This window comes from Marmota monax, unplaced genomic scaffold (genome assembly GCF_021218885.2).
Source record: "Marmota monax isolate L192 unplaced genomic scaffold, Marmota_monax_Labrador192_F-V1.1 WCK01_AAM20220418_F8-fsc00110, whole genome shotgun sequence".
In the NCBI taxonomy this organism is placed as follows: Eukaryota; Metazoa; Chordata; class Mammalia; order Rodentia; family Sciuridae; genus Marmota; species Marmota monax.
The window spans coordinates 1,039,219-1,053,147 of record NW_026694633.1 but is presented as its reverse complement, the minus strand read 5'-3'; the positions used below and the strand labels follow the sequence as shown (position 1 = coordinate 1,053,147).

The 13,929-nt window shown below is 34.0% G+C and overlaps 1 protein-coding gene across 5 annotated transcripts in view; it reads left to right on the top strand.

Moving 5' to 3' along the window:
- Wdr49 (WD repeat domain 49) overlaps positions 1–13,929 on the top strand; it is a 142,164-nt gene that overhangs the window by 24,538 nt on the left and 103,697 nt on the right. For all 5 annotated transcript variants that reach the window (XM_046422887.2, XM_046422886.2, XM_058572248.1 and 2 more), the window contains exons 3-5: positions 187–627; positions 8,244–8,417; positions 9,270–9,444. In XM_046422887.2, coding sequence (XP_046278843.1) covers positions 187–627; positions 8,244–8,417; positions 9,270–9,444 — 790 coding nt within the window. The remainder of the gene's footprint in view (positions 1–186; positions 628–8,243; positions 8,418–9,269; positions 9,445–13,929) is intronic.

Sequence of the window (13,929 nt, the reverse complement as noted above, 5' to 3'; positions counted from 1 at the left end):
CTGGAAATAATTTGTCCTGTCACCCAAATTCACTTAAATATGATATCACTATAAAGTAAAAGACATTTTTCTTTGCATCTTGGAAGAACTGTTAATTAAAGCCAGTGCTGGGGGTAGCATGATGCTCTTGTACCTGTGGATGCTTTCACTATGGTCTTATTTATTTATTTATTTTTCCATTCTTAGTCTCCAGACCCAAGGGAAACCATTTGTATGTCCAGAGAAGAATTCATGCATAGGATGACCGAGATTGTTGGTTGGGGCCAAGCAGAAGAATATGGAGAGCTCTTTGACAAAGTGGATGTGGCCCGGGAGGGCTTCATTAACTGGGACAAGCTGACTTCATTTATCCTGTTATCACTTTATGAGAAAGATGCACGGACAAAGGCAACTGTGGTTCCCCAGTGGAAGGACCTTGAATTCCTCCCAGGAAAACACAAGGACACCATTCAAAAAATAATTTTCTTAAAAAGTTCAGGTCATTATCTGACTATCAGTAAAGAAGGCTTATTAGGAATCTGGGGAGAAAATTTAAAGCTACAAGAAACACTTCCTATCACTTCAGATGCCACCAAACTGAAACACCTGTGGGTGACGTGTCTGGTTTCTCTGGAAAATGTAAACAAGGTACAAAGTCTTTACAAATAAATCTCTCTGTTGTTTTATATCATTTATTTATTTTCAGTGCTGAGGATGGACTGAGGGGGAAAATGGGGGAACAGGGCTTCTGATCAATATCAAGAGTAACCCCAGGAGTGACAGAGAGCTGCATTACTCTTGGTGCCTTTCATCTGACTTGGAGGGAATATAAGTAGAGCCAAGTGAGCTGCTCCAGTTCCTAGGCTGTTCTCTTGGGTACCTTAAAATGATACCACTGATAAGGACTCAGGCTCTGGATCTCTCCCACATGTGTGGCCATGCTGCTGTTAGCTTAAAGACCACCACTCCTTTCCCATTTTGCAGCAGAATCATGGATCCACATGCAGGCAATTATAACATATGGTACAGCTTAAAGCAATTATGGGGACATGGTTATCTGATTTGACCACTGTACTAGTCAGTTTCTTAATTCTAATAGATAGGGCCTACTCAGTCCAAATATCTCTGCATTCTTAATATATTAAACAGCAAATAGTAAATTTTATTATGAACAATTTTAAATGCACACACAAGCAGAGAGAATAGCATTAAGGATCTATTGATGTATTCTGGATCCACCCTTATAATCATCTTAAAGTCATGGCTAATCTTGTTTCATATATGCCTTCCTGGTTAAGATCCAAAGTACCAAATCATTTCATCTATAAATATTATATTCCCCTAATTGTCTTATGATTTTAAATATTTTGTTTGAATCAAGATCTAAGGTCTACATATTGTGAATCCTTCATATATCTTTCCCCGCTCTCCCATCACCCCTTTCTCTTTCTCTGTTACTTTATTTATTTATTTGCAGTATTGGGGATGAACCGGGGCCTTGGGCATGCTAAGCAGGCACTTTATCACTGAGCTACATACACCCTCACCCGGATATGTGTCTTTTGATCTATGCATTTTCCTTCATCTCTTTTTCTTTCTTGGATTTTTTTTTACTATTTCAACTGCACTTGTGTTAAAGAAACTTGATATTTGTCTTTGAGAGTTTCTTATATCCAGCAAATCAGTAGTCAAGTCTAAGGCCCCAACCAGTTTCAGATTTGTTTGCTTCATTTCATTCAGGAGGTACAAATGCCTGATTCTTTTTATGTTTGCGAATGTTAACATTTAAAGCCAATTCTTTCTAGACTCATCCACATATTAGAGGTTCCCAGATGATGATATTCTAACGTTGTCATTTCTTCTCCGTTTATAATATGGGATTCCTGTATAGAAAGAAACTTCTCTCATGAATGACCTAGTTATCATGCAGGACAAATCGCATAAGACAGGACAAATGCCCCGTTCTTTACTTTTATTTACCAGTTTTCAAAATAATGAGCTGTTTTGATATCCTCTAAAAGGATCCAAAGGGTCTGTGCATCTAATAGATGAACAAAGAGTGCTAATATCATTATTGTTACTGATAAATTTGAAAATTCATAGGTTTTAAAAAGTTGATTTTTTAAAAATCCACTGAATTATTATCTCCTGCAAAAACCATACCCTCTTTACACAGTAGGAACTAACACAAGTTATCTTCTGAGTCTTTTTATAACTATAACAGTCTTTGAAAGTTTCATTGCTTCCTGGTACGACAAGATGTTCCAGGATTGTCTTGTATATTTCCTGTGCCAGACCTAGAATCAGCCATTTCTCTGAAAAGTCGGGTTCTTTTTAGTAGGAAGTGTATGCACTACTGCCTGGAACCATAAAAAATCAGTGTCACTAGCTTCCTATGGAACATGCCCTGATTTTCTACTCCTTTCAAGATCACCACCAAGTTCCTAATAGTCCCACTTTAAGGATGAGAGAGTGATCAAGAAGTCGTTAATCTTTTTTGGGACCATGGGATGCAAATAGTGTTGCCACAACTTGTACACCGAGACAACTGGTGTTCAGAGCCTGTGCCTTAGTGTCTTCACTGCCTGCACAGTGGCTGCTGGTATTGTATCCATTTCTCTGCTAAGGATTCAGTACTAAAGCTTAAAAGGATTAAAAGACAGTTTAAAAGATTAAAACACAGTTCTAGTCTAGATTACATTTGTGTGCAGCATTCTGTTATCATCATATGATATTCGTCTTGCAGGGTTTCTTCTTCTTAGGACTGATAACTAAATCTTAGCCTGTCCTTTGTAGTCACTCTACATAGAATCTTCATATTGCCTTTCTGTTAAACAGTTTCATTGAGGCATAAGTAACAAACGATGCTACCAATATTAAAAGTGCCCCAAGTTGATAGTTGTTAATATATGTATGTACCCAAGAAAAACTAACAGCATGACAAAGATAATGAGCAAATCCATCACTTTCAAAAGTTTCCTGGCACCCTTTGGTAAGCCTCCCACCCCATCTCTTCTTGTCAGGCAAGCACTGATCTGTATTCTGTCATTATATATCAGTATGATCTTCTAGAGTATTATATAATTGTCATACTGGATGTACTCCTTTTTTTTTGTTTTTGGCCTAGATTTTTAAATTTGACAAAATTATTCTGAGATTTCTTGTGTTGTTAGGTGAAACCATAATTTATTTTTTTAATTACTCTTTATCTTTCTGTCATGTGGATGTATAGCATCTCCTTATCAACACTAGATAAGATCAAGTATTGTTCTTTCTTAATTTTAGCCATTTAAAAAGGTTTATATTGGAATATTGTGGTTTTAATAAACTTTTATAATTACTAACCATGTAATTTTCATATGCTTATTGCTACCTATATATCTACTATGGTTAAGTTTCTGTTTAAATCTTTTGCCCATTTTTATTGGATTTCTTTTCTTGCCTTAAAATAAATCCAGTGTGCTCTCTCTCTCTCTCTCTCTCTCTATATATATATATATATATATATATATATATATATATATATATATATATATATATATAGTAGTTGTAGACCGACAGCATGCCTTTATTTCACTTATTTATTTTTATGTGGTGCTGAGGATCGAACCCAGTGCCTCACATATACAAGGCAAGCGCTCTGCCACTGAACTACAGCCTCAGCCCAGATTTATTTTCTTATTGTTGAGTGTTTGGTATTCTTCATATATTTTGGGTGTATAGATTCATCAGATGTAGACTTTACAATATCTCATCCAATCTGTGTTTTGTCTTTTTATTTTCCTAATACTGCCTTTGGTTATTTCATTTTCAGGTTGTTTATTGGATGAAATACAACAGATTTAAAAAACAAAAACAAACACAAACACAAACCAAATATATATCCTGCAATCTTGCTGAACTTATTTTTTTGGTCTTTATATTTTTGTGGTTTTCCTGTAAGATTATGTCATCCATAAATGAAATAATTTAAATCTTTTCTTTCCAAACTAGATATATTTTCTTTTCCTTGTCCAATGTCTGTGGGCAGAACCTCTGGAACCATGCTGAATAGAGGTGATGAGAGTACACATTCTAGTCTTGTTCCTGAATTTAGGGGTAATGCATCCAGTTTTCCACCATTAAGTATGATAACAGCTGGAATTTTTTTTTAATTGTACATGGTCTTTACCAGAAGTAAGTTCCCTTTGATTCCTGGCTTATTGGGTTTTTTTTTCTTATGAAAATATGTTGAATTTTGTTAAATTCAATTTTTGCTATTTCTGTGATAATATAGTTTTCATACTTTAGTCTATTAAAATGGTTTCTTAGGTTGATTTTTTATTTGTTCTTTTTAGATATACATGACAGCAAATACATTTTGACATATTATATATATATATATATGGAGTATAACTTATTCTAATTAGGATTCCATTCTTGTGTTGCACGCCGTAATGTGGCGTTTCACTATGATGTATTCATATGTGAACATAGGAACTTTATGTACAATTCACTCCTCTGTCTTTTCTATTCCTATCCCCCATTCAGCCTCTTCATTTCCCTTTGTCTAATCCACTGAACTTCAATTCCTCCTGTTCCTCTGTTGTATCTTAGTATCCACATATCAGAGGAAATATTCAAGCTTTGTTTTTTGGGATTGGCTTACTTCATTTTGCATGATAGTCTCCAGATCCATCCATTTTCTGGCAAAAGTCATAAAGTCATTCTATTTTATGGCTGAGTTATATTCCATTGTGTATATACACCACATTTTCTTTGTCCATTCATCTGTTCAAGGACACCTAGGTTGGTTTGATAGCTTATCTAGTTTGAATTGAGCTGCTATGAACATTGATGTGGTGTCACTATAGTATGCTGATTTTAACTCCCTTAAATATAGAACGAGGACTGGGACAACTAGGTCAAATGGTGGTTCCATTCTTGATGGTTTGAGAAATCTCCATACTGCTTTCCAGAGTGGTTGTACTAATTTGCAGTCCCACCAGCAATATGAGCATACCATTTCCCCCACATCCTGGCCAACATTTGTTGACTGTTCATATTTTTTCTTTTGAAAAGTATCTGTTTAGTTCTTTTGCCCCCACAGCGTGGCTGCAAAGTGGCTCCTTCCTCTGTGCTCTGCAGGCAACTGAGAGAGATGAGCTTCTTTCTCGTACAAGCATAGTTTGCATCACATCATTCAGGTTAGTCTAGAAGTGTCTTCAATCTTTGATCTCTTCATACCCAGATATGCCACAGGCCTGCTAAAAATGCAGGTTCCTTTAATTCCCTTATCCCTCCACTTTGTTTCTGGGGAACCACTCTGGCTGGTACAGGCAGCAGCAGCAGTGGTGGCAGCAAGGAGGATTTCTTCCTTATTTTACTTTAGAACCATAGAACATAGGCCATAGAACATCTAGGAATGGACCATCTCTATTCTGCCATCTTCCTCTACCCCCCTAGATTGAATTTTGTATGTTGAAAAACCTTGCATTATTAGGATAAATATCTCTTGGTCATACTATGTAATGTCTTGGTGTGTTTTGCTATATTCTCTTCGCTAGTATTTAGTTGGGTATTTTTACATCTATATTCACAAGGGATATTGGTCTTTAGTTTTCTCTTATGGTGTGTTTGGTTTTAGTAGTAGGATAATACTGACCTGACAAGGAGATTTTATAGGAAGAATCTGAGAAGAATTGGCATTAATTATTCTTTAAACATTTGGAAGAATTTATCAGTGGAGTAATCTTCACTGCAATATTATTTGTGGGAACTTTGTTTACTCTGATTCAATCTTATTTGTTATAGTTCTTTCTCTTTTTCTCTGTGTTTTGGTTAGTCTAGCTAAAAGTTGAAAAATATTTTTGATCTGTTCAAGAACCAAGTCTGGTTTTGTTGATTTTCTCTATTGCTTTCCTATTCTCTATTTTTTAGATGTTCCAAACAAATTTTTATTATTTTTTCCCTTTTCTTAATTTAGGTTTAGGTTTTTTTTTAATTTAATAAATGCCAGCAATCATTGGCTTTATTTTGTTCTCTCAAGCTATTGATTATTTGGGCATATGGTGAAGCAGGAAAGGAAAATCATTTTCAGTTCACAAACTGCATTAATAGTGCAAAATCAAACCGCACTGACACTGTTAATTGAAGATACACGTTTAACATGCATTTGTCAGCACCTGGTAATGTCCTCTTCTTTGCCTGCTCTTGGGACAGACCAGCATTATGTGAGCAACAACACCTTATTGGTTTTCATGTGGCTTATGTGATGGTTTTGGTACAGTGAAGAGCAGAATATAATCACATTTCTCTATCCAATTATCCTTTCATAAATAATATTAAGATATTTAACATAATATCTTTAAATAGTAGAATTAATAGTTCCATTAAAGAATATATGAAAACAACACATATAGAATATACACACAAGAACAATTTTGTACCTTATACATAGTTAAAACTCTATAACCTTTGTTTTTCTTTTGACATGATTAAAATGTCCCTTTCTATGTCACCTGAATACATCTGCCATCTGTCTTCCAAGGATGACTCTAGGGTTTTGGGTCAGCTTCCTTCTACCTTTTGGAAATGTGGTTCATTTATACTCTGATTGCTATGTGTTTTATCAGTTGATGGAGCTAATTAAAGGGATGCCTCATTCTGTCTCTTGATATATATATTTACGCATATATAATTTTTTGTTATTAGCTATACATGATAGAATGTATTTTACATTATATATATATATATATATATATATATATATATATATATATATATATTATAACTTCTCATTCTGGTTGCACATGATATGGAATTACATTGGTTGTATAAGTATATATGCACATAGGATAGTAATTCATTCTGCTGTCCTTCCAATTCCCATTCCCCTCCCTTCCCTTAATTCTGCTTTTTCTAATCCAAAGTACTTTTATTCTTCTCTATCCACCTCCCCACCCTTTTTATGAGTTAGCAGCTGCATACCAGAGAAAACATTGGACCTTTTATTTAGTTTTTACTTCTTTTCTAGTTTCTTACCTGAGAAGTTAGATTACTGATTTGATATCTTTATTTATACTGGTGTTTACAACTACAAATTTCAATCTAGGCACAGGTTTTATTGGATTTCAGAAGTAATTGCAGTTGCGTTTTGTTTTCTTTCATTTTTTTTTCTATTTTCTTGTTGCTCTCAGTCCATTTGTTCTCTTCATTATTGCAAGTGGGGAAATTGTTGAAATGCTGATTTTTCTTTCCAGCTCTTTTAGTTTTTGCTCCATGTATTTTGGGGCTCTGTTGTTAGAAAAATGCAAATGTAAATTCTACCTTGTCAGTAATTATATTAAGTCTAAATCAATCAAACGGTATGATTCTTTACTTGAATAATTTATACATGTTTATTGATATTCTCTCTTTGATGAGATATCTGTCTCATAAATTTAGTTCTTTAGATATTGTTTCCTTTAGTTGTTTTGGCTATTTAAAAATTTATATTAAATTTAATTTACTGTCTTTTTAAAAAAATCATTTTATCCCGGAACTGGGAATCCAACTCAGGGCTTCCTGTACCGTATGCAAGGCAGGTGCTTTGCCACTGAGCTATATCCCAGCCCAAATTTAGACAATGTCTCATTAAGTTGCCAAGGTTAGCCTTCAACTTGCCTTAGCCTCCTGAGTAGCTGGGATTACAATGTTTGCCACCAAGCCTGGTTTCTTTATTGCTTTAAAATATTTATAGTATCTGAGTTAACATATTTGTCTAATAAATCCAACATGTGACCTTCTATAGGGATCATTTCTATTGACTGATTTTTAAGTTAATCATTTGCCCTTTAAAAAATAGTCTTTAGGATTTTATATGACTAAGAATAAAACTCCTTACAGTTTTATCAATTGATTTCTGTGAGCATTTCTATTTACTTCATAAAACATGGTTAGTAAAGGTTTGGGTACAATTGTGGGATGCTATAGCTCTCTCTGTATTGTCTTTCCCATGTGAAGGGCTTATCTAGCCTCCCAAGACAGAAGATGTTGGTGGTTGTGTGGAGTAGAAATAGGAAAAAGTTTGTTCAAATGCATTTAATGGAAAAAATTTCTTTTTTGGCAATAGTCCAAAGTTGGAATAAAGTTCATGTGTGCTACTGTGCTACATTTCCATATTGCTGTTAAAGACTTTCAAGAACGATGTCTGATTTGGAGATCAGATTTGTATATCTGCTTTGCATATTGATTTCACTAAATCCATCAGAAATAGTTGCTAATTTTTTTTTCTGCTACTTTAGATTGCAGTGGCTTTTACAAGTAAAGAGATTTGTTTCTATGATCTGCTGTCCAAAGAATTTCCTTGTCAATATAAACTCCAAGGCCTGAAAGGAACACCAATTTGCATGGATTATTGGTGTGATCCTCTTGATGCCAATGAATCAATTCTTTCTTTTGGGGACATAACTGGAAAGGTAAGTGAGCGAGGGATAAGACTGAACAGTATGGGATGTAATCACCAAACTGTAGCTCACGCTATCAATTAAAATGGCATCAGTGTGATCTCCTGATTGAACTACATTATCAATTATAAAGTCACACATTTGGACATAAAGAGATATATTAGATTATAATTTATCTTCTTGCTTATACAATCAAATCTTTACTGTGTTTTTTTTAGTCTGTGTATCACTGCATTTCACTCATTCTTTAAAAAAAATCTCACTAAGTATATACCATAGAATACTTAATCTAACAGATCCTAATTTTAATGAATGTTTAATATGAAATCTCTAAACTTATCTATCATAAGTCTTTCAAATGAACTGTTCTGATTTTCATTCGTAAGATTTTGAGATTCTCAGGGCCAGTCAACTAGGGATTGCTCATTTTTTATATCATGCAATTAAGGGAGAGATGCATAGAGGAGTAACACTGAAATCAAGACACTGGATTCAATGATTTCTTGCTTCTTATCAAATTCCATGTAACAAGTGAGAAATTCTTATTTACTGAATGACACTAGAATATGCCAGGGACCTCTCAAGTAGCTTAATTTGAACAATTTCCTTTCCTAATTTTGAAAGCTTTTCATTCTTGCTGTTTTAAAAGACAAGAGTACTTAAAAGCAATAATAAACTATTCTTGGAAATTGCTTTGCCAGTCTTATAATTGTTCTGTCTTTTACTATACTTGCCTGTATTCTTTCAATATTATTGAAGACCTTCTTATTAATTCATTATCTGTTCCTTATTAATCATAAAGAACCCAGAATCTTCTTGCAGCAATCACCCTGCCTATGTTTGTTTTTCTTTCAATGACTTAAGGTCCAAGCAATTGTTTTCACGGCAGCCTTGATCTCCCTGTTTGAACGGCCTGCTAGTTCATGTGATGACAAAGAAGCCACCATGACCATTAACTGGGCAGAGCTGCTTTCCGGATGTCACAGATGTTGCCATATTTTAGGACATAAACTTCACCATGGAGATTGGGTCAGACAAGGTACTAAGTTTGAACAGTAATGAAAGAAAACAATCACCTTCGACTTCTACATTTATATTCTTTGATGAAAATGTTTCACACAGAATGTTTAAGTTTAGAAACCCAATAATTGGTTCTCTGGAGGATTTGGTCTGGACTCTCTGCTATCCTCTGAACACTAGCAGAAATCACTTCTTTCCTTCTAAAATTTATGCTTCATACAATTAATTCAGGTGAACTGTGAACTAAAGAAACCCCAAGAGAAGAAAGAAAATTGTCATAGAATCCATTTAGCTTCAACCTGACTCTGATCATTCAGGGCTGCTAAATAAAAGAATTTAACAAGGCCCCTTACAGTCACACTTTGGTTTTCTTTATGTTCTTATGGGAAGTATATTAGCTTGACTGCTTTCATAATGAAATTGCCTTAATTTTCTTTTCTTCCATTTTTTTGATATACAGTGACATGAATTTCTTTCATCTAGAGTACTTCAGCAGTAATTCTCTCATGGAATAAGATTATTTTATAAATTAGCATCTGTAGCATACCACAACTTCTTTAAAGCTGAGTCACCAATGAGTGAATTAGTTTCATAATATGTTTTAATTTCAAAAAATTTGTATCCGATGTTCTAAGAATCAAATGTGCACTATATGTACTGATACCTTGGTACAGATACTAAGGATTGGTACAGATATAAGGATTATGTTAACTTTTTCACTTCTAATTTGCTACATTAAGAAATACTCACTAAAAAGAACTTTAATGAGATTAATGTTATTGGTCTGTTCCTGACGTAGTTTGAAGAAGAGGCAGTTCAAGTGAACCCGGCTGTTGGTTTTTGTTAGTTTAACCTTCTTTGGGTTTTAGGAACTTGGAACTAATTCTCTAATGTATGCCCACAAAGATCTTATCCTACGTGAGGAATTCGACTTTTTGCATTTTTCTTCCACAAAACTTACATCACGTTTTTTTATAACTTCCATCCATCTATCCTTTAACTTTGACATGATAGTACTTGGGGGAAATACAAAAGATGATGTGTTTTGGTCACTTGCTAAGTGTGACAGGCACAAATGATATGTTGAATCTTCTGAAATAAGAATTAGTACTAGAAATAACTAAATAGAGCTATTGCAGCTGCTTCCAAAAAATGTTACATTTGACACATAAACCCCAAACGAGACTATAATAGTAAAGCAGGGGTTCTTATAGTGGATTCTCTGAAGTTGAGTGTATTATTTGAGTTCCATGATCTTAAATTAATGTGGATAAATAAAGAGAAGTAGCTCATTTGATGCTTTTGAGAAGGTTGAGGATTAAGCTTTGAAATCTGTCAGTGAACATTTGTCTTTTAAGATGCAGAACAAGAATTGTTCTCTAGGTCAATGTGAATTTGCTACTTACTAGGTTTCCATCATCTTGTTCTGATCTTTGGTTTCTTTATCTGTTGATAAAGAATGTAGGAATATAGCTTAGTTGAAGCAGAGATTATATTTATAATCTAAGGAATCCAATGTGAGTCTGGTCCCTAAATCATTGCATATTAGGAAATAGCTACAGATGTCTAATATACATACATGTGCAATTAAATATACATTATTAAAATCTTTGCTGTCTTACCTGGATTGCATATTTACTAGCTCTTTGAATCAAATTGCATTTTAATCAAGTAAATAATCTTCTGGGAAAGTAGCTGAAATACATTTATGTAACAATATATATTTGTAAGAATAAATATGTGTGCATACTTATTTTAGCCAGTTTATTTGAATTATGGAATTGAAATACCAATCAATCAGAAATTATTTATTGATATTCTATGTGCTCTTAAAAAACTATCTTAGGCATTTGAGAATGTAGAAGAAAGACTAATTATGGGCTTAACTCTCAATAAGATTAATATCTGACATAAAATTAACACTAATATAAAATATTTCATTAAGTCATTGTATATGGTAATGAATATTTACTAAAAATTTAAACAAAATTTTGATTTGCTGTAGTTCTTAAGAAAGAAAAGCCTTCCAGAGCACCAACATGAGCAGAGATTTATAAAGAAAACAAAACACAACAACAACAAAAATAAAAATTAAAAAAGAAGGAACAGCTATGAGGAAAAGCTTCAGAGATACAACTTAAAGAAGAACTTAAAGGATGGGGAGATGGTGGAAAAAATAGAGAACATGATGAACTTGAGTAAAGGAAGACAAGAGACATACTTGGCAGAGGGAGGATTGGACATGAATAGAACAGACTGAGTACTGAGGAAATAAAAGTGAATAGATAGATCAAACGGGGACATATGTGGTAAGATCTTAGCAATCAGGCCGAGTTCCTATTTGGTACAGAATGAAATAGCAAGGCATTGAAGGTTTTTGAGGATCTGATGCAGAAGGCATTTAGGGAAGGTGTCTTTTGTAGTTCTATACAGCACAGGTTGGAGGAAAAAAGAACTCACAAAAAACAAAAACCACAGTCAGACTGGCTCATTAGAAGGTTTTTGATCCTGAGAAAATGGAAATTGTAGAGCAAAGACAGAAGCAAGCTATCTTCTGAACCAAGAATCTTCTGGATTTCAAGTCTGAAACTGCAGAATGATGAGCCATTTTAGACTGTTAAGAAATTTCACCTGGTGGAGAGTTCTCTATTTGCAGGTCATAGATCCTCACCTGAGCCAAATACTCAGACTTTTCCCAGATTATCTTCTCAACTTTGATGACTTCTGCAGATTTCTTCACTCTGAGATAGTCCAGATCCTGTTGTCAAAGAAAAGTCTTTTTTAAATTTTTACCAGAATGATTCTTGACACTTTCTTTACCTTTTGCTACTTTTGTTCATGATCCATCTATGGAAACAGACTTTTCACTGAGTGATATGCAAGAACATCAATTTCCGCTTTGCTCCTGGACTCTTCTTTAAAACAATTCTCTTTGATGCTGTTCAAACTGTGAACCAATCATATGGACTTTGGTACCCATGGTAGAATTTGAGTCCTTACATTCATTACCCTCTCTACTCCAGGAAAACAAATCCAATGCCTCACATGCCAGTTACACTTATATAAAAATAGAAAATAAAAAATACCCTTAACTATGAAGGCAGTATTTCTTTTATTCTCTTTAGTGTCTATGGAGAATAAAAGAAATATTGATAATGAAATATTTTATAATATTTATTTTTAATTTAATTATCATATGCCTTTGTTTTTCTTGGTGTATGTGTGTGTTGCTTAGAATTCATTGAGACTCTTGGATATATGAATCTATGTCTAGTTTAACTTGAAATTTTTTCTGTTATTGTTTTCAAAGTTTTCTCTCTCCGACCCATTTTTTCCAAGGCTCCTAGTTATCTACCTTTCCTTAAATTTCCCAACTTCTGGCTGCTTCACCCTCTTCAAACTCCAATCTTCAGCTCTTCATCTCAGGAAGTTTCTGAACTCTGTACGGTTTCCCTCTTTGTGTACCCATGTTTGAAACTTCTTTAAGGTAGCTGAGGGTGATTGCAGGGCTCACCTCATTTGTTTCCCTTCTCTTAAGCTTTCTAATTCTTTGTTACCTGTTGTCAAATGCCTGGAAAAACACTGTTTGTGCAGTTTTCTAGTTGTTTATAGGGGGAATTAAATTTAGTTCTTATTACTCCATCACGGCTAGAAGAGAAAATTAAACAGGATGTTTTTAAAATACTGAGTATGCAACAAATATTTGTCGATAATTTAGTTTCTTCCCTGAAATCTTTCAGTCCCTTTAACAGCCCTTTACCTACCCTGCATATGGGAGCCTTTAAGTGCACTTTGCCCGACAACACTTGTTAAGTAGCTACTGTGTAACAGGCACAGTGCTAAACACTGATAAATTCAATGGACTGTGATGTATGGCTCAGTCCTAAGTAACTGACCTTCCAATATGCTCACTAAGGAGAATTTTAAGATAATTATTTCAAGATTTATTTATTATCATGATCATTTGGAAGTGTTCAAAACCCAGCAGCCTCTCAGTAACACCTACAGAGTGTCCATATGCACAGAGCATTGTATACCAAGTTCTCTGTGATAATTGTGGTAGAGAACAATGGGCAACTTACTTGCCAAAGGGTGCTAGGTGAATGAATGTCCCTGTGAGCTTGGTTCAGGGTAGAAAACAATTGGCAGTTTATCAATTTCATGCGGAGAAACTAGACTGTGTTTTGACATAGGGAAATGCCAAACTACCTGAACTCATAAGAAAGAATTTCATTAATGTTTCTTTTTCTTTCTTTCTCTTTTTAAAATATTTTATTTATGTGTCTAATTCATGACCATATTAATTTACTTTGTGAAAGCTTATTTGATTATGTAAAAAAAGTCATTTTGCAATTTGGTTGTCAAAGGTCTTGGATAAATTATTGAATGAATATTATTGAAAAATATTATAACAAGTAGAGAGAGATATCAAAAGAAATTATGCTTGATATTTGTAGAATTCTTTTTATTATAAAACAAGGACTTATTTATAGTAAAAGAAAGT